The sequence below is a fragment of the Melampsora larici-populina genome (genome assembly GCF_000204055.1).
Source record: "Melampsora larici-populina 98AG31 unplaced genomic scaffold MELLAscaffold_37, whole genome shotgun sequence".
Lineage (NCBI taxonomy): Eukaryota > Fungi > Basidiomycota > Pucciniomycetes > Pucciniales > Melampsoraceae > Melampsora > Melampsora laricis-populina.
The window spans coordinates 820,151-839,139 of NW_006768801.1; the positions used below are offsets into that span (position 1 = coordinate 820,151).

Here is an 18,989-nt window from a genome sequence, read left to right on the forward strand (position 1 = left end):
TCTTAGCGAGCGTCCACTTTTTGTGGGAATTAGCCGGGGTATGGAGCAAGCCATTTTCAAAAAAAAAAACTTCGAAATATGTTACGCGATTGACAAAATGAGTCAACAAATGCTAGAAACATCGTTCGAAAATTAAATCTCGAGCAACTTGATAGTTTGGCAGTTGAAGGTATCTAACTGCCCAAGGCGCAATAGCCCGTTGTCCCAATTCTCCACCTTGCATATTGTATATATGTATCCAATTGCCCAATGGTCAAGTATGATCCCAGCTACTCCGTGAAGCCTTTCATTGTTCGAAGCCAATTCCTCATCTTTCACGCCCCTATGACCTCTCAGGTCAATCATGTCTTGGAACACAAAACAGCCACTCCTGACTATTAATAATGAGACAAAGCGTCATTAAAAAAGGTACCAAGGGTGAGATTGAGTTGTAAGTGAGCTTTATAGATTTCAGATGGTGACAAATCTAAACCAAACACAATTTGATGTACTGGTTGCTGGACATGTTGTTCCTTGCCTATGGATCCTTGGTGAGTTCTCTCTCAAGAGTTTCTCTTCCTCCACAAATGGCTCTGACTGGGTATTAATCACCTTTTTGAATTTGTCTCCTATCAAGATCAGTAATGTCTTGTGAGTCAACCCAGAATTTGAGATGAATCATGATTTTGTGAGTGTTGTTTGGGTTTGAGGCCTGTGGTTTGAGCCAATTCTGGAAGTTGTGATTGTGAAGTTTCATAATTTGCTCATGTTGTGCTTTGTCCTGGAACATTTGAACATCCTAATTGTTGCTGCTCAGTTGGTGGGTTTGACTCCCTGTGGACATCTTGGTGGTCTGCTGATGCAACTGGATACATATGGATGGAGTTGCTATAGTTGGGAAGTCCAATGCTATCTACAAGATATTCAGCCCTGCCAGATTTCTTGGGAGGCATAATTTAAACAAGAAAAGAAGTTCTAGGGCATTAAAGGATTACTATGTGATTTGTGGTATTGATACTAAGTTTGGTATTCTATTTACTAATCATCCCGGTGGCTATAGTATGTGATGTCTCCAGAGTATTTGGTGTCATGGTATGGGTCTGGGCTAATGCGCCTTGGCTGCTGGTAGTTGTGGATGTGGTAGGGGATGTCCCTAATGCCTGCTGGTCTGTTGGGTGGAGCTGTTTGGCTGGGGTTGCTTTGTGCACTGAATTGTGCTAAAACTAGAAGAAAAGAAGAAGGTGTGTTTTAAATGGTTAGATTTAAAGGGACCTGTAAAACAGAATTATTTCTTGAAAGAAGTGAACTAACTTGATCAGTTGGCTTTTGAGTTGTGTGACCAACTCCCTCATTTTCCCAAAGACTTTTATGAGCTTGGCTGACCTCACAGCTACTAGAAAATCTCTCATAGGAATTTCAAAAAAATGGAAGATAACAAAATCTGAAAATATTTTTGTAGCCTTTTTCTAGACACAGAAAAGATAATGTGGAACCAAAAAAACAATGATAAAATGATTCAAATGCTTCATTAGTTTTAAGTTCTAATCAATCAATGAGGCTCCCAATTTTCAGGGTGGCTGATCTCCAAAAGGAACTCTAAGGCATAGACTTACAAGTTTGAAGCCCTGACAACTACTAAACTCTGTTTACAAGGGATAGTGGGAAGCTATTAACTAGCTGATGGCTCACCAGGTTTTCTGAGAGTAAGAATTCAGATACCTTCCTGTGATTTTATAAGGGAACAGCAGTGTACCGTAGGATCAGGATTATGGACAATAGTAGGACACACCCAAGCCAGTCCAAATCCTTGTAAATAACATATCTTTGAGGTACCCTGTAAAAGAACAGAGATCCTTTCAGCAAAATGTGACAAGCACTGCCAGCAAAGATACCTTGGATTGGAAAATACAAGGCATCCTCGGATCTACATTCCCTTGGACTGTGTGTCCAAGGAATCAATCCAAGGCTTTCTTTGGACCCGGATATTGCCTCGGATCAGTTACTCAGACACACAGTCCAAGTCTATTGTCATCCGAGGATACCTTGGATTTCACAATCCAAGGCATCTCTGTTGGCAGTGAAGAACAACATCAAAATGACCGGTCTGAAATCTAACTACCAAATAGATGGATGAGAATACTTAGCACTAGGACACCCAAAGTAAGCAGGATGGGATCTATGGCTGGAAAGGTGTGGAACAATGGAGAAAAATGTGCAAGGGAACAAAGTAAGGTCCATAGTGAAAAAAGGAAGAAGCTTTTAGTAAAAGCAAGGGAATGGTTTTGAGAGTTTTGTTTAAACAGAACAATGCTTTAACAAGCAATACTCTGAAGTGGAACTGACACTTGCTGCTGGGGTTTGATAGCAACAACCAGATAGTTGGGCTTTGAGAACACATATTTTCTTGATAGAGATTATCTATACAAAGAAGGTGAGTGGTTAAAATCAGATGCCATCCTTTTTTATGCTGGATCAAAAGAATTCTATTTATACCTTCTTCCTCCCAGCCACCTTCTTGTGGTTGTTGAAGTTGTTCTTTTGCCTGGAGGTCTTGACAACCTTAGTGATTACACAAGACCAGGTTCAGTTCAAAGTGGGACACATCCATTGCATGCCGATGCCTCTGTCTAACACACATGTCACTGAGAATTTGGGGCCCTCCTATTTCCTTGTTGATTTGACTCTAGCCTTGTTCCCATCTGGTAATGGTGAAGGTATCATAATCTACCTATCACATTATTTGAATTTTCATATAAATTTTTGATTAGTTCCATTTGTAAAGGTTTTTATACACTCTGTGTTTGTAGATTACAAGTATCTCAAGATAGGACAAGTTTCCAAATAATTGTTTTCCCTGTTGAGATATGCTCTGAGACTACATCCATAAGTTGTATTTATGTTTTTCTATTAAATTTATTCTATTTGGTTTGATTCTTTCAATTTTCTCTTGTACTTGAAGTACTTTTGGTTCTCTCTTTGGGAGAAATCATGTGCTGAAAAACACACTTGTCCTACCAATTGAAGCAACCAATAATGGATGATGTTTAGGCATAAAGATCCTAAGAAACCAGTTATACCACTGACAGTTATATTACCAATAGAACTCAGTGTCACAAATTCCATCCAATTTGAAAGCGGATGGCTGTTGAGATGAGTTGGAGCTGGCATTCTTAAAATTGATAATAGAGGAATCAGTTATGGGCTCATAAAACAAGGGTCATTTGTGCTACTCTTAGTGTCCCGGGGGCCTGGAATTGCATGTGTGTTTGACCCGGGGTGGAAGAAATAGATCAGGAGCAATGTGGGTGGCCACACTTGGCAGTGAGCTACCCCACTGTTGATGGCTTTGGATCCAGAAGTATCACATGCAGCTAGGCATAGAGTTTCAAGAATCAGGATCTCTCTGACATCATTGGAATGTACTACTGTTGGAGAATGACATTGTTGGGTATTGTTTCAAATTCAATTCAGTGGAAAACTACATTCTCCTGAAGTGTTTCAAAACCATTAAGACATATTATTCTTAGTTGATTTGGACCAATCCGGATGGAAGGAAACTAGTGGAGGATATGAAGGCTGTTGGGTGTAGTAGGAAATGAAGAAGTGTTTGGAAGAAACTTTACGCATTGGGATTGATTGGGTGTGGTTACTTAGTTCTTGTTGTTTTGTATTGATTTGTGTTTTTCTTTGACTTGATTATTTTTCCCTTATCATCCTGTCTCTCTTTCCCTTTTTAATCTTTTTCCCCCATCGAGGAATTAGATTTTAAAGGTGAGATTTAAAATAATTCTCTGTGTCCTTTATATTAAAAGAGCATCCGTGTTGATCTTACAAATCTTTTCACTTAATTTTCTCTCTATTATACTCTACTTTTTCTTCTTCAGATTTTTCTTTTCACATCATCCTCGTTCCTGCATCCAGGTCCGTATCGAGTTTAGCACTCGTGTTAATTGTTCTCAGCTAGTTGTCTCGTCAACAACAAGGCTGAATATTTTCTTCACCTTTTTAAAAAGGTTAGTATTGTCTTTGTAAATGTTTACCATCGAGGAATTAGATTTTAAAGATTTTTCTTTTCACATCATCCTCGTTCCTGCATCCAGGTCCGTATCGAGTTTAGCACTCGTGTTAATTGTTCTCAGCTAGTTGTCTCGTCAACAACAAGGCTGAATATTTTCTTCACCTTTTTAAAAAGGTCCGTATCGAGTTTAGCACTCGTGTTAATTGTTCTCAGCTAGTTGTCTCGTCAACAACAAGGCTGAATATTTTCTTGACCTTTTTAAAAAGGTTTGTCCTAGATTCACAGCGTCGAGCGTGTAATCACCATTTTCTTACAACTACCGTATTCCTACTACCTTATTTGTACTTCATTAGAGATATTTTTGCCCATATAATGTAACCTCTTTTGCTGTGGAGAGGGATCTTCATGCAACTTCTCCAAAATACCCACCCAAACAAGTTCTTATTGTAAATTGCACTATGGACCTCTTTATATGACTTCAAATGCCTTGGTGTATGCAAGTATGTTGATGTGGGTTGTGTAAGGGGCCCAAGCACCTTTTCAAATTTAGACTCCAGACTCACTTCATTAAAGAGGTTTGTGAGTGATAGGTGAGAAAAAGTTTAAATTTTGGTATCAGATGTCTCACAAGTCCCCACCAAATTGCAATGATTCAGAAATTCCAGTCAGTAAATTTCTTGAAGAATATCTAAATTCCTCAAACAAGCTCCATTCACCCAAAGATATTGTCCACAAAGGTGGTCAAGGCCTATTACAGCTACACCACTCTCATACTCACCTGCGGCATGCTCAACATTGATACCTCTGCCATGGGCATGCTACAACACCACCAATAAATAGTTGTTCAAAGTCAATATTCAAGTAACTTTCAAGTTATGATAAATGATAATTGATTTTATTCACATGGCAAAGAACATCATGGTACAAAAGGATCATGGAGCAGAAGTGTATCTCCTTTTTAGTGTGTCTTATTTGTTATGTATGGAGCGTCGACTGCAGCAGTGGCCACTTGCTAAGGTTCACTGGACTCCAGCTCGCTGCTAGACACTGGCACAGAAGAAATTGCACTTTGTGAAACTTACCAAAAGTGCCAATGCCAATGTGTAAAACACAGATATGATGTCGTTCAATCCAATAGTGGACGTGATCTTGACGTGCTGCGAGACATAAATCTCCCTCACACCATACAGCTGCGGTGCAGTACCCCAATCCCCTACGGCAACGGTTCAACACCAATTAGCGGACAATTCTCAGTGTTATGTCGATCGTTGAAAGACAATCAAGACAAGTTGTTACAGGTGTCATAGTTAAGTGACAGGTGAAGGATGAGATGTTACGGGTTTCTTTTTTTATCTAATCTAAGAGTGGTGTTAGCGATATGATGTAGTGTTTTCTTGTCTCAACCAATTATGATGTAGATCAATCCCAACGTGTTTGTCTTTCATTATTGTTTTTAGATATATACGCAACCCTGTGCCAGCAACGCAACGCACCGCAACACAAGTGTTTTTTGGTGTGTTGCTCCGCAACACGCAGCACAAACCTGCATTACATGCTGCGCTGCGGTAAGTACCGCAACAACAAATGGTGAGGTCAGGTTGCGCGGCGCCTTGACCGTCGCGCAACGCAACAGGCGCAACAGCGCCAAAAAAACGCCGAACTGTGATTTTTTTTGGGCAGCAACGCAACAAATGTTGTTGTGGCCCAAAAAATCCATCGATTTGACAAATGATGTTGCGCTGCGGGTCAGGCCGCAACCTAGAATTTGATTCTATGTTGCGCTGCGGTCAGAGAAACCGCAACGCAGGCGCAGCGCAACACGCAACACCTGCGTTGCTGGCCCAGGGTTGATATACGTTAGCAACTCCCCCCATCTTACTCTCTTTTCCTCATCTATTGGAAAGAGAGTAAGTATTTCTATCATCATCATTATCGTATTACCACTAATACTGTTACATCGGTAGAAACCTTTAGATCAATATCTGAGCCATCTTTTTCGCTCTTAACTCATCTTTTCTCGTTTTTATTTATTCCTCCGAAAACTTAGGTACATTGATAATCATTCTTTTACTTATCTTTTTCACTTGTATTAACATCTTATTATTTTGTCTATTTCTATAACTGTTTGTTGTTCAGGTTAGTCCCGCGTCTGCATACGTGTGGAGTTTGGAGAAGTGTGCTTACAAATAGCACAATATTATCAGGTTAGCTATGATTGAAATTAATAATATCTATTGGAAAGAGAAAACCTTTAGATCAATATCTGAGCCATCTTTTTCGCTCTTAACTCATCTTTTCTCGTTTTTATTTATTCCTCCGAAAACTTAGGTTAGTCCCGCGTCTGCATACGTGTGGAGTTTGGAGAAGTGTGCTTACGAATAGCACAATACTATCAGGTACTAGCGGTGTCTCTAGCCATTTACATCGATGGGCGTTGTAGGGTGTCCATGTAGAATTATTGTCTCTGCACTGCTGATGAACCACCCAAATTCAACTCCACTTCGTCGCTCTTCATGTCCACCCACACCTTGCAAGAATGTACCTGGAATGATTCAGCCTTTGTCTGATGGCTGGGCTACTATACCACTTCCAGGTGTTTTGTGCAGAAATGGTAAGACTTTGAAGAATCAGAGCACAGGAAAGACAAACCAACAACCAAAGAAAAATCAACAAACGGTGAAATCAAAACGGGCCAGAGAAAAATCATCAAAACAGGACTCACAGGTGGCAAGCCAATCTTCATGATCCCCATCTTGTGCATTTTTATTAAGGCTGATGAGAGTGTCTAAACTCTAACAATAGGGATTCAAGAAGAATGTCCCATCGGAGGACAAGATGAACCAGGACTCCGATGACAACCTGAATTACCGACAGGCAGCAAAAAAGGCCAAAGTTCTCATAGAAGCTGTATCAGAGGATGGGTATGATGATGTGACGGATTACTTTGCTGAACCTATTTATGAGGGAGATGATGTAGTTCTTTAGGTTATTTTCTTCCAAGCCTTTTATTAGCTGCTGATATCTGTTAGATGTTTGACAATGACAGGATTGATCACTGCCGGCCATTGCCTACCCCTGCCTTTGGTGTACTAAGAAGGCGGGTCGTGCTGCGTATGACTCACTTCGTAATTTGAAGATACATCGTGATGGATCTGTGGGATATGTGATATGTTCTGTCCTATATGTACACTTCCTACGGCTAAGGTTGTCAGTGCCACTCGCCATCCCGGGTTGCCATCCCAGTGTTAGGCATGTTTCTCCACACCACATTCACTTGGACACGCGCACTTAGCTCAGTGGTTAGAGCACCCTCCTAGATATAGGGATCAGGTCGTGGGTTTGAGTCCCGCAGTGCACATTTTCTTTTCTGACATTCTAATAGGATCTTCAGGTAAACAAAATCAATACCCATGTAAGGGGTGACAACACACTATCAATGCTGGGGCCAAACCGCCTCCTTCAGCTCACAAGGCCAAAGCAAAGAAAGTCAATGATAATCAGAAACAGATGTCTGAATTCTTTGAGTCTAAGGTTAGTTTCAAAAACGAAGTCCTCAATCAAATACTGGCAGTTTGGATACTTGGGCAAGCTCTTCTGTGGAATTGGATCAAGGGTATCACTTGCAACTGGCCTTTTGGTACGCTAGACGTGATGCCAAGATTTTTGGCCGCACATGGGTCAGCAGGGAAGCTGCTGGTATGTATGTGTTGTTCCAAGACACCGTTTTGAAGGAAATTGCCGTAAGTAATTTAAATCATTTCTTAAGTGAGGCTTTAAAGTGTGTGAAACAATTTGTTTGTTACTGATTTAGTTTTTCAATTTGAAAGGGAAATGTGGGCCGCTTTACCCTCACCCACGACGGTCGGACAACACACAACAAAATCCATGCGTTTTTAGGCGCTGCTGTCACATTCATTGACAAGAATTGGGACTACCAAGTCCGCCATCTTACTCTTAAACTTGTAGCTTGGCACCACAATGGTGAATGGCTCGCACAGCCACTTGTGCACTTCATGAAAAAGCAAATGCTTCAACATAAGATAAGTAACTCTTATTTTTTTGTTTTTTGGACCGAACCACTTGAATCCTCACATAATCTTATTTATCTACATGCTTGCCCAGGTGACCAATTTGGGATCAAACAATATCACAATGGCAAAGGAAATGCACTCACAGTTTCTGAAGGAGGAGGTGCAGTGATCTCAAGCCAACCTCAACACAGCAGCTGATCCAACCTCACCCAGTCCCAATCCAGCCGCCAAGCTCCCATCTTACACATGGAACCCAGATACCGACTATGCGAGGTGTTTCCTTCACAAGGTTTCCTCAACTGTCAAGCGTGGCCTTCAGGAGCTAGGGCGCACAACTCCATCACAAGCTCAGCAACGTGAATCTTTACTTGGTGTATTTCCAATTCCTGGAACGTTACCAGTCATTGCCAAAGAAGAGGACAGCAAATCAACAGAAGTTATCGTCATAGACCCAGAAGATGAAGATAATGATTTACCTTTACCTGAATCATGACTCTGAAGGTGAAGATTTGGATCTGAATGCTCCAGATTACGACAAGGATCATGAAGCACAACTCGATGAGGAGGATCCCAAGGTTTCCAAAACTAGTACAACCAAAGTGTTCCAGAATAGTGCATCACGGAAGCACGCAAATTGTCTCAATAATTTGATCTCTAAGGTACATATGTCTTTTTCAGTTAATGTTGTTCTCAAAGTTTGACATGTCCTCTCAACTTAATCAGGCAAATTTTATATCCCGCCGGGTGGCTCGTTCTGCAGCGTGGAGGCAACATTTTGCAAGAGTGGCAAAGAGCATGAACCTGAAGCTGTTACCTTTAATACCGGGGTACAATCAAACTCGTTGGAATTCAGAGTTTGACTCTCTCAATCGGTTGGTTCAAGGACAAAAGGTGAGTGATCAAATACAATACCTTTTGTCACACTGTCTGTGATCTCATTTGTTACTTCTCATATCTGTGTTTAGGTTATTGACAAGCTTCTTGCTGAGGACCTTGAGCGTGTCAGGTCTAAGAAAAGACGTACAAAAACGACTAAAAAGCCTTGTGGATACTTCCACAAGATCTTTCTTGCTCCAGACGACTGGAATTCTCTTGAAGAACTGACCAATGAACTGTCTGTAAGTGTTCCTATTGAAGTCGATTAAATGGGTCAAGAGCTAACATTTTAAACAGCCCTTCTTGGATCTAACCAACAGAATGGAGGGCGATGGACCGACTGGATCAATGGTCATCCCTGAATTCTATGCTCTCAAGATGCATCTCACCGCTCATGCCAGCAAACTTTTATTGGGTGATGTGCTTCTACCCATGATTGCTTCGATGCAGGCTCGTGTGGACAAGTATCTAGACAAAGCATTAAGATGCGACGCAATGGTTATGGCCAGTCTCCTGAACCCTTTCTTTCAACTTCAATTTTATGAAAAAGCCTTTGGTTCACAACACAAACACACTATCTGAGCCCAAAATCTCTTTCAAACCAAATTCAACGAGCAAAAGGCAGAGCTTGGCTCATTGATCATTAATCCTACAGTTCCCCCACCTACTGCTCCACCAACAAGATCTGTAGCCGCCAATGTCTTTCATTTATTCAAAGCTCAAGAGCCCTTGGTGCAGCCTGATGAAGTTGCCACCTATCTTAAGGGAGCACATCCAATGGGACTCACTGACAATGCACAAGAACACAAGGCTATTCTACCCGGGTGGAGGGTACATTCTTCCTGTAGTATACATTATACTACTATTGTTTACCTACTTGTTGTATTTGCAGGTCAATAGTAATGCATTTCCAGTGCTTGCATTGCTTGCAAGTGATTTTTTGAGTCTCCCAGCAAGCTCAGCCATAGTCAAACAATCCTTTTCAGCAGCAGCCAATATTTGTTCATCTGATTGGGTCCGTCTTGTTCCACGCACAATTGAGTGCTGTGTTGGTTCGCGTCTTTGGATACAACAGGGAGTTCCTCTGGCACATAATATACCGAGGTAAACAAAGCCATTCTGGCATTTGGTGGCAAAAAGAAGAAGTAAAAAAGAGAATATAAAATATCAAAACAAAAAGCTGTAACTCTAAATATGATATTAAAATAATCAAAGTATTTTTTCTTGGCTTGCAATCAAGCTGAGCCTTCAATGCTTTACGCGCATCACATCACATCAAGATTTTGCAATGCCGATGCAATGCGCCTCTGAGCCCCTCAAAAAACCCAATGTGATGCGTGCAACAGCCCCGTTGCACACATCACATCGCATCAGCCCAACGTTGCACAGAGGTACAAGCACAAAGATGTACATTTGTACATGCATACAGCTTCCTCAATAAAAATGTTGCCTTTCAGATCCATGGAAGCCTGAGGCCAGCCCCGGGGCTCTATTTATCACAGCCTTCAACATGCAGAATTTTTTACCAAAACACTATGGATGAATAATTTGAATTTTGGCCCACACCAGCCTGGTAGAACCAAGGGTGAAACTGTTAGAACCTGGTAAGCTTGGAGATGCAAGAGAGGCTTCAAGGGTGAAACTGTTGGAACCTGGTAAGCTTGGAGATGCAAGAGAGGCTTCAAGGGTGAAACTGTTAGAACCTGGTAAGCTTGGAGATGCAAGAGAGGCTTCAAGGGTGATCTGAATAGCTAGATGAATTGCTAAGTGAGGGAACAGTCTACTAGCATGAGGAATAGACTAAAGACAACCCAGTTCAGTACAAGCATATGAGGTTAAGTGTATAAGCCTTGTAAGAGTCAGATCATAACAGCAACTATACTATACCGGTATAGGTATAGTTGGTTACAGTAGTGTTTACACCATACTATACTATACTGGGTATAGTACAGTTGAACTATACTTTACCCAACTATACTCAGTATAGTATCCTTTCACCAACTATACTCAGTATAGTATCCTTTCACCAACTATACTCAGTATAGTATCCTTTCACCAACTATACACAGTATAGTATCCTTTCACCAACTATGCCTGGAAAAGTGTTATATATGTTTTCCATCAACTTATCCAACTATACTGCACAGTATAGTTCGGTATATCTGAGTATAGTTCATCTATACTATACCGAGTATAGTTCAAGTACAGTATAGTTTGACTATACTATACCAAGTATAGTCAAGTATAGTATAGTATAGTATAGTATAGTTGCAGCCTTGGTAGAACCCTAACCCTATACAAATTGGCTGGTTATGGATCTGCGCAGGTCTGCATTTGCATGGGTCTGTATTTGCACGGGTATGCATTTGCATGGATTTGACTGCATTAATTTGGATTAAGGCACACCAGAAATCCCAGAACACAACTCAATATCATGAAGGTACCTACAATTGTAGTCTCATTGAGCTTGTTGGATGTAACACAGCCAACAAATTTACCTCAGATTGAGGAATCTGAGGTATCATTGGACTCATATCCTTGGACAGAATCTTTCCAAGCTTTTGATCTGAGGTATTTTTTGCGCCAAAAGATACCTCAAATCAAATCCTTGGACAAGCTCTGTCCAAGAGGTTACATATGATGATGCCCCAGATCCTGAGACCTGAGGCATCTATGTTGGCAATGTGATTTAAATAATGCATCATTACCAAGAAAATTATTTTGAACCTTTCTCTATCATTAAGATATTTCAATTGGAAAGATTTCAATTTATACATCATTCACATGATCTTCTCATGATGATGTGGTCTATTTGAAAGGAATGGGAACATTCTCACTCAGTAACTGCTTTAAATTACTCATTTTATTTGATCTCTTCATTGCAGACATGATGTTTCTTGTCTTTTATCTAGGCTAAAACAATTTTCTTTCTACTCACCTTGGGAAAACACTGTTGCCTGTGTTCTTTGTCTCACTTATTGAGGACGTATCAAGAATACCAAGTACTATATTTGGACACTTGCCTGAAGCGCCTCCTCTCCTCTTCTCAAATCACCTGAACCTCTGCCCAATCCTCTCCGTGTTGGAGGCTGACCACCACCTCTACCAAGACCAAAGCTCTGGTTATCTCCTCTTCCTCCAAAGCTTCTGTGTCCACCACTTCCACTGTGAAAACTGTCTCTGCCGTGAGTGTTTTGATTACTTCCACTAGCCAAATGTGAGATCAATCTTCCACAGGTCACCACTTGAATTGGGAATCTGAATTATTTGCTGCCAGATCCCACCCTATGTGGTAACTTCCTGTCCATGGGAATATGTATTTCATTGCCCCTCCAATCTGGTATGGGTTATCTGGACACAGGTGATCAACATTTGCCTTTGAGTCAGAGCTTGCTCCCATAAAACCTTGTTCTTGGTTCCAACATCTGATAACATTCTATCTTGGATCAAGTGGCCCCACATGTTAGTCCGGTGAGTAATATTGTTCCCAACTGGAGCCCAGGCTTGGTGAACTTTTGACTTAAGACTTGGTAGGATCTTTTTGTGCACCTCTAGTCTTGTTGCAATGTCTTCTCAGTTGTATGATTCTCCCCAGTATTTCACACATAGGTCAAAGGAGTCTGGCCACTGTAAGTAATTGTTGCCAGTCATTTGGCACTTTCATTCCTGTATACCAAATCATGTCTGTACAAGGTTTTTCTGGTGTTGATCTAGTTGTCATATGGGCCTTGTCTGCTTGTAGTCAAGTCATATCCAAGACTGTTATTTTGAGGTGACCACTTGTGTTGGTGAGTTATGTTTTGTCATCTGGTGTCACAAACAGTTGTGGGAGTCATTGACTCCAGTCAGTATCATTCTATCATCATCTCTAACTCTTTTTATCAATTATATTCTGAGAAATAAAGTTTTTAAAGGGTTTAATTTTTCAGGAAAACATCATGGCCACTCTTTTCATATCACTACAGTCATATCTTTGGCTATATCTGCCTTCTTGGCCACACTTTATATCTTGGCCATACTTCTTATATTGTATGTTTCACTTTATATTTTGGCCACTGTTTCACATCCCAGTCACACTTTCTCTTTGTCAGCTCAAGATGAGAGTAGATGACTCAAGGCCTACTAATCTCTACTACTACAAAGTATGTGGAGGGGTGATTTACGCAATTGATTTGGATGAGGAATTATTTCTGGGCAAAAGCAGTATCACACAAAGGACTGCAGTTCTTGGAAGCTGCAGCCTGTCAAGCTTGGTGATATGGAGAAGAAAGTTGAAGAATTTAGGTAGGTGTGATGTTCTTGTGGTACTTATATAGACTGATGTTGCTTTTGCTTCTAATTCCGTCTTTTCCTCCTGCCTTCTGATTACCATCCTCAGGCAGTGTGGTTAACTCTTCTTCATTTTCACCTCATTTACCACTGTGCCTCTCTTCGCCTCTTGCTCTTCAATGATTATTTTCTGATTCTCCGCCTTCACTTCCTTCTTTGTCTGTTGTTTATTCTTCCTTTGGATACCTAGCATTTCCGTCTACATCGAGGTAACTTGGGAGCCGGATTTTGAGGATATTGTGGGATCGGTGATGTTGAGGTGGGCGAGTGTGAGAGTGGAATTCAACTTGGTGGATGATGGTGTGTGGTGTGTCTCGCAAGGAAAGACTCGGATGGGGTGTTTGATTTGGTGCAAAGACTTGTTTAAACCCATACCTTACACATCTCACCATGGCTAAATACCCAAAGGCGAACTTTGGTTCTTGATCAATCAAAAGTTTTCTTTCATTCTCCTCATCTGGCTCATTTAACAGGCGGTTTCAACACCAATATCAGCAATACTTCTCAAAGGGAAGCGCATGCTTTGATTGCCTGAACACCTCAAACGTCGATTGAAGCTGGAAGAGTTGGGAGGGTTTCCTCAACTCACAGCGTAAAACTTGTTATTGCTGAGCGACACACATCAATTCGGTTGTGGAATTTAAATTCAAAAATGACTGAACTTATTTTTATTATCCAAACTCTCAACCACTTTTTTATTATCCAAACTCTCAACCACTTCAAAGACGGAACAAATACGAAGAAGGCACGAAGAGGGATCTCGAGGATCTTTCTGGCGTATCGATGGTTCCTTGTACAAGAGGAAATCATTATCAAATTGCGCAAGTCCTCAAAGCAGATTCTACAGGTTCTTTGTGCTATGCCATTGTTCCAGTGCACCAGTCGATTTTGGAATCCAAAAGCATATATCACTGAACCCATGATCAATTTCTACGCACAATCTCAACTTCGATGTCAACGGAAGAAAGGATGTGCTACGAAGGCATGAAAAGGAATTTGGAGGATCTTTTTGCCGTCTAGATGACACTTTGTACTTTAGGTACAAATCTACTGAATGAAATCATGATCGAATGAGAATTGCTTGAACAGATCTAAAGGATTCTCATCAGTGATACATTTGTACATAACTAGAAGTAGGATCATTACTGAATAAAATCCATTATTCGGAAATGTACAAGCTGCACAGGAGTTTGAATTGGCCTAATGAAATGCATCATCAAAAACATACATTTCGTGAACGCGTCTCACTAAGAGCTCAGAGCATATAGCCCAGCTGAGCCCCACCTGGAAAAGCTTGGCTCCCTAGATGAAAAAATGTGGAGTAGAGATCCCATTGCCTTCCGTTAAGCTATGAGTACACGTCCAATATGATTTGTTGTGAATGAAATACATCTCTTATCTATTTCTCAAGTCACAGCAAAACGTACTAATAAGCATTATCAAGATGATTGAGATCAAACGGTTCAGATATCCATGGTTCTGAATTTATAACCTAAACTGCACTTCTACACCAATTGAAATCAAAGTTAATCAAATAGATGAACCATAGCATCATAAATAATTTGAAGAATAATTCTTTAGAGGTCGCATGTAAGAAGAGGTCGAGGAGAACTAGGAAGACCGTAGTTTGATGAAAATCGAGCTGAAAAGTGTGGAGAAAGCAAACATCAGAGTCTGAGCAAAAGGAAACAAACTCAAAATCAAAAGAAATTACATACCAATTACAACTTCAAAAACTCAGATGGAAGCGTGCCAGTAGATTTTGTTTAGGAGGAGTGGGAATATAGCATCGAGAGGGTTTGGAGGAGGAGCAACTGGACCAGACTCGGTATCTTTCTCGGTGACAGTAGAGAAACACAAAAACCCTCTGAAGATGTCAAACTTTGTTGAAGCCAATTCCCACAATAATAGCCTTATGATGAAGAAAGCAAGCTATTAATTTGGTATCTTTGAAATCCCTATTCATCCGGCCACTTCGATGCATTTGAAAGGAGATGTTGATATATGTCTTTTGATTACAAATTAAATTGAACGATAGAAGTAAAGGAGCTCAGAGTGAGGGTATTTAAAGTACTAATTTATTCGAATATCGGCAATGACTCGATACGAATATTCAAAAAGTAAACTCCTACTCATCATCGCAAAACAATAACAACAAGAACACATTTCAAACAAGAGAATGGAATGGTCACAAAACAAGACATTGAGATAAGGAAATCAATCAAGGAACGTGTCGCCTGCCAAGTCACAAGAGATTTGGGGAGAGTCAAAGGATTAGATAAATCATGATACATAATGAATTTGTGCTCAGAAAAGATGAATAGATGACGAATGAAGGCAGAGATAACATACCAAGATGAAATCGAGTCAAGTTCTTCAAACTTCACATGTTAAAAAAGGTTGAGGAGGACCAGGAAGACCGCAGTTTGAGGGACCTTCACCTAGAAGCAATTGTCAATTCAGGAAGAGTTTGTTAGACTGGTTTATGACATCATGAGAAGGAAGAATTGTAGGAAAGATAACATACCTAGATCAATTTCAACAAATTCGGCTGGAAGGGGGATTGGAGCATCAAGAGGTTTCGGAAGAGGAGCTACTGGACCGAGTTCGATATCTTTCTCAGGAATAGTCGAACGCTCCTTTGGAAGAGTGTCGTGGCGAAAGTAAAGAATATGAGAATAGAAATAAGCCCAAGGAAGAATGATGTACAAGTTTTTAGCGATGAGTTTAAGGAGGAACGACTCTGGAACTTTGCGAGGAGAGATCTTGTGAGTGCCCCAAATCAAAAAGATAACAAAGAAGAAGTTCAACGGGAAGTAAACAAAGAGGGTTTTTTGAAAACGAGGACCGAAGATCATTCTAAAAGTTAACTTGGGGAGAATCATGATGACAAAGAAGTTGAAGAGAAGTGGGAAGAATTCAGGAAATAGTAAAGGTTTTTATGGAATGGTATGTTGGTGTGGTGGTTGGTTTGGTGGTTGAGAGTCGTGGTGGTAGAGAGTCAGGATGAGGAGGAACGGCAATCAGAGAAAAGTAAGATATTTATATCCTATACATACAGCTTTGACGCTGATCCACACGTGACATTTACAGGAAATGCTAGTAGCATTTTGACCCGGTATGATAATGTTGAATGTGTACAGTGATTGTTTATTCTTCCCGCTCAGTAGCATCCCTTTGCCTTTGTGATGGTCCTGTATGCTGACACCAAGCTTTCTGTCTATATGTTTGAACACTACGCCCATCATTTTTGAGATTTCCAAGTGACACGGCCTTGGCTCTCAATATGCTCGTAATTAAGATTGGTCGCCGCGGAATGGAAGCCATCTGAGGAAATCGACAAAGCTAAAGTAAATGCCCTCCTCCGTTTGGTGCAAGCGGTTTCAAGATAGTTGCGCTAAAATCACAGGCCGAGTCGAGTCATGTGGAACATATGATCAGGTCCAAGTCATAATTCCTCGCCAATCATTTGGATTGAGTGAATCCAAAGAAAGCTACGCTGTCGATACGGGCCAGTTTTGATAGCGCTTTTGTCTCCTAACTCTTTGCTGCGTTTCGCAAAAAGGCATGAAATTGCAACTAAACCGGCAAATCACACCTTGAGATAAGGGTCTCGCAATTGGTAATGATTATCTTTCTGTTGATTCATAACAGCTTCAGAGGTGTTTCACTGAATATATTGCCTTTCCGCCTACTTTTCCGGTGTTGCAGGCAATGCATGCTAGTGGATACTGTGCAAGGTGATGCTTCTCAATATGATAGTTCCTCTGCATCTGAAGAAGCTTGTGGTGGAATTACTTTTAACGAGCTACTTTTTGATAGTGTTTCTCACTGAAGAATTTTTTGGGAGGATGCATCCCAAGAAACAAAATATGAGTTACGATTCCATCTTAAGTTTCTAATGACCAGGTCGAAAGCTGATGGGAACATCCCATGGAATCACAGGTTGGTCACGTGTAACTTTCTTTCGGCATCTTTTTCATGGATCAGTTGCGCTGTCATTCAAGTGGGAAACTCTACTTCTTTTGCTTTACGATTGATCAACACATTCAATACTGATCACCTAACAAAAGTGAGCGCTCTTCAAAAATTCAAAATCTGAAGATGTCAACCAGTATGGTTGCAAGAGCAAATCTAATCACAAAAGTAATTTCTTGACTAATAGTACAATGTAAGTATTTAATTACAAACAATGTCAGCAATCTGACGTCAAGACACTCAACATCAGAACCGACAAAACTAAACTTTATGATCAGGCATTTTGACCACCTTTTGACCTGGTCATTCCTTTTCTGTTCTTGATAAAACATACAAATTAGAATGTTGTTTATAAGATATGGTATTGACTTCATGAAGATATACTACATTTTTAACACATTAAATCAAATAAATGGCTCAAAATAAAGTGGTGAGTGGTTTGGCCTTGAAAGCGTGACAAAGAAAATTGGCAAGTACAAATCCATAAAGTTTGCAACAAATACCAGGGTAAGTCTCACACTGATAGGTGATTGTGCAAACTAGAGTTGAAGAGAGAGTCAGGAAACTTGCCATTCAGTCAGTAATCATAAGGTGTCTGATATTTCTGCCTTCTCTCTCATTTGTGATATGGCATATAATAGATTCTTAACCAACTTGAGTAAAGAAATGAGTGTCGCAAGCTTGCCCAATCCAAAAGGAAGCGGGTGCATTTACAACATAGTATTAGTGAATGAACCTGTAGGATACCAGAAAAAGAGGCAAGTGAGACTTGCATGCAAAGATGAAGATAGCTAGAAGACAGCTCATCTGAGCCAGCTGCTGTGCATAGAGACTCACTGAAAAGTTAGATGACTGTAGCATACTATCCCTACATACACCAGGCAGTGTTAATTGTTGTCAAGCAACACAGTCACCATTGATGATAGTGGGTGATCACAGGATGTCTGCTCAACAATTTCTTCTTGACATGTATTGTATCAGAGGTATGACTCAAAAGCTTCTGTTCCAAGCGCTGATTGTGCTCACATCACAAGCTATAAGCCCTGGTTAAATATTAAGCAAAGGCTAAACTACAGGAAGGTCTTTTACAAAGCAAGGAACACCATGTAAATATCCGTGTGGCACGTCAATGTGCACACACGGAGAGTTTTGAAATAAAACTCCAAGTCTTTTGGTCGAATTTAGACTGAGATTGTTGTTGAGCACCCTTTGTGCTTCACGACTTTGTTCCATCATGTTTCTTGTCATGTTTTTCACCGCAATCCTTGTCCTTATTAGGATTCTCGACATTTACCAAACCAGACCCCCGTTCCTTGTGCCCGCTAGAATTGATAGGAACCCACCTCGCTGCCATCATAAAGTTCATTAAGATGGCCATTGAGGCGCATCTTGATTCCATATCCTGTAGCTAACTGTAGCAATCCATGTATGCTAGCCAAGGATTCAAACGCTGTTGAATGCCAGATGATGAACTTTGTCAGCTTGGGCCAGATTTCAATCTGGAGCCATGTTGTCACGTCTAGTTCATGCAACATAGGAGTCTCACATAAGTGAATTTTGGATATATTCTTTGAAGCTTGAAAGGCTCTTAAGAATCCTACTGGAAGACGGTGTGATGAGGTGAAGAATTTGAGGTTGGGCAATTCAAATGAGAGTTCTCCACTCCAGAGTGCCCGTGAAATTGGATCAGCGTTCCAATCTTCACCAGTGTGTAATACTAAGGAGTGCAAACTAAGTTTGATCAAAGTAGATGCAAATAATTTGGTAACACTACAACA

At 40.6% G+C, this 18,989-nt stretch overlaps 4 protein-coding genes across 4 annotated transcripts; 2 read left to right on the forward strand and 2 right to left on the reverse strand.

The window, feature by feature from the left end:
* Positions 1 to 132: 132 nt before the first annotated feature.
* On the reverse strand, positions 133 to 932 carry MELLADRAFT_109596 (uncharacterized protein; the record flags this gene model as incomplete). The annotated part of the gene is made up of 2 exons (XM_007413529.1): positions 133 to 374; positions 776 to 932. The coding sequence occupies 2 exons, from the start codon at positions 930 to 932 to the stop codon at positions 133 to 135; spliced, it is 399 nt and encodes a 132-aa protein (XP_007413591.1).
* Positions 933 to 4,662: 3,730 nt separating this feature from the next.
* On the reverse strand, positions 4,663 to 5,302 carry MELLADRAFT_109597 (uncharacterized protein; the record flags this gene model as incomplete). Its single annotated transcript, XM_007413528.1, has 3 exons — positions 4,663 to 4,815; positions 5,080 to 5,187; positions 5,243 to 5,302. 3 exons carry the CDS (start codon positions 5,300 to 5,302, stop codon positions 4,663 to 4,665), a joined length of 321 nt encoding a protein of 106 aa, XP_007413590.1.
* Positions 5,303 to 7,036: 1,734 nt separating this feature from the next.
* MELLADRAFT_109598 (uncharacterized protein) lies at positions 7,037 to 8,521 on the forward strand (the record flags this gene model as incomplete). Its single annotated transcript, XM_007413508.1, has 3 exons — positions 7,037 to 7,081; positions 7,534 to 7,693; positions 8,253 to 8,521. 3 exons carry the CDS (start codon positions 7,037 to 7,039, stop codon positions 8,519 to 8,521), a joined length of 474 nt encoding a protein of 157 aa, XP_007413570.1.
* A 4,480-nt stretch (positions 8,522 to 13,001) lies between these two features.
* Positions 13,002 to 14,221, forward strand: MELLADRAFT_109600 (uncharacterized protein; the record flags this gene model as incomplete). The annotated part of the gene is made up of 4 exons (XM_007413509.1): positions 13,002 to 13,046; positions 13,106 to 13,188; positions 13,424 to 13,533; positions 13,959 to 14,221. The coding sequence occupies 4 exons, from the start codon at positions 13,002 to 13,004 to the stop codon at positions 14,219 to 14,221; spliced, it is 501 nt and encodes a 166-aa protein (XP_007413571.1).
* Between the last annotated feature and the right edge of the window lie 4,768 nt (positions 14,222 to 18,989).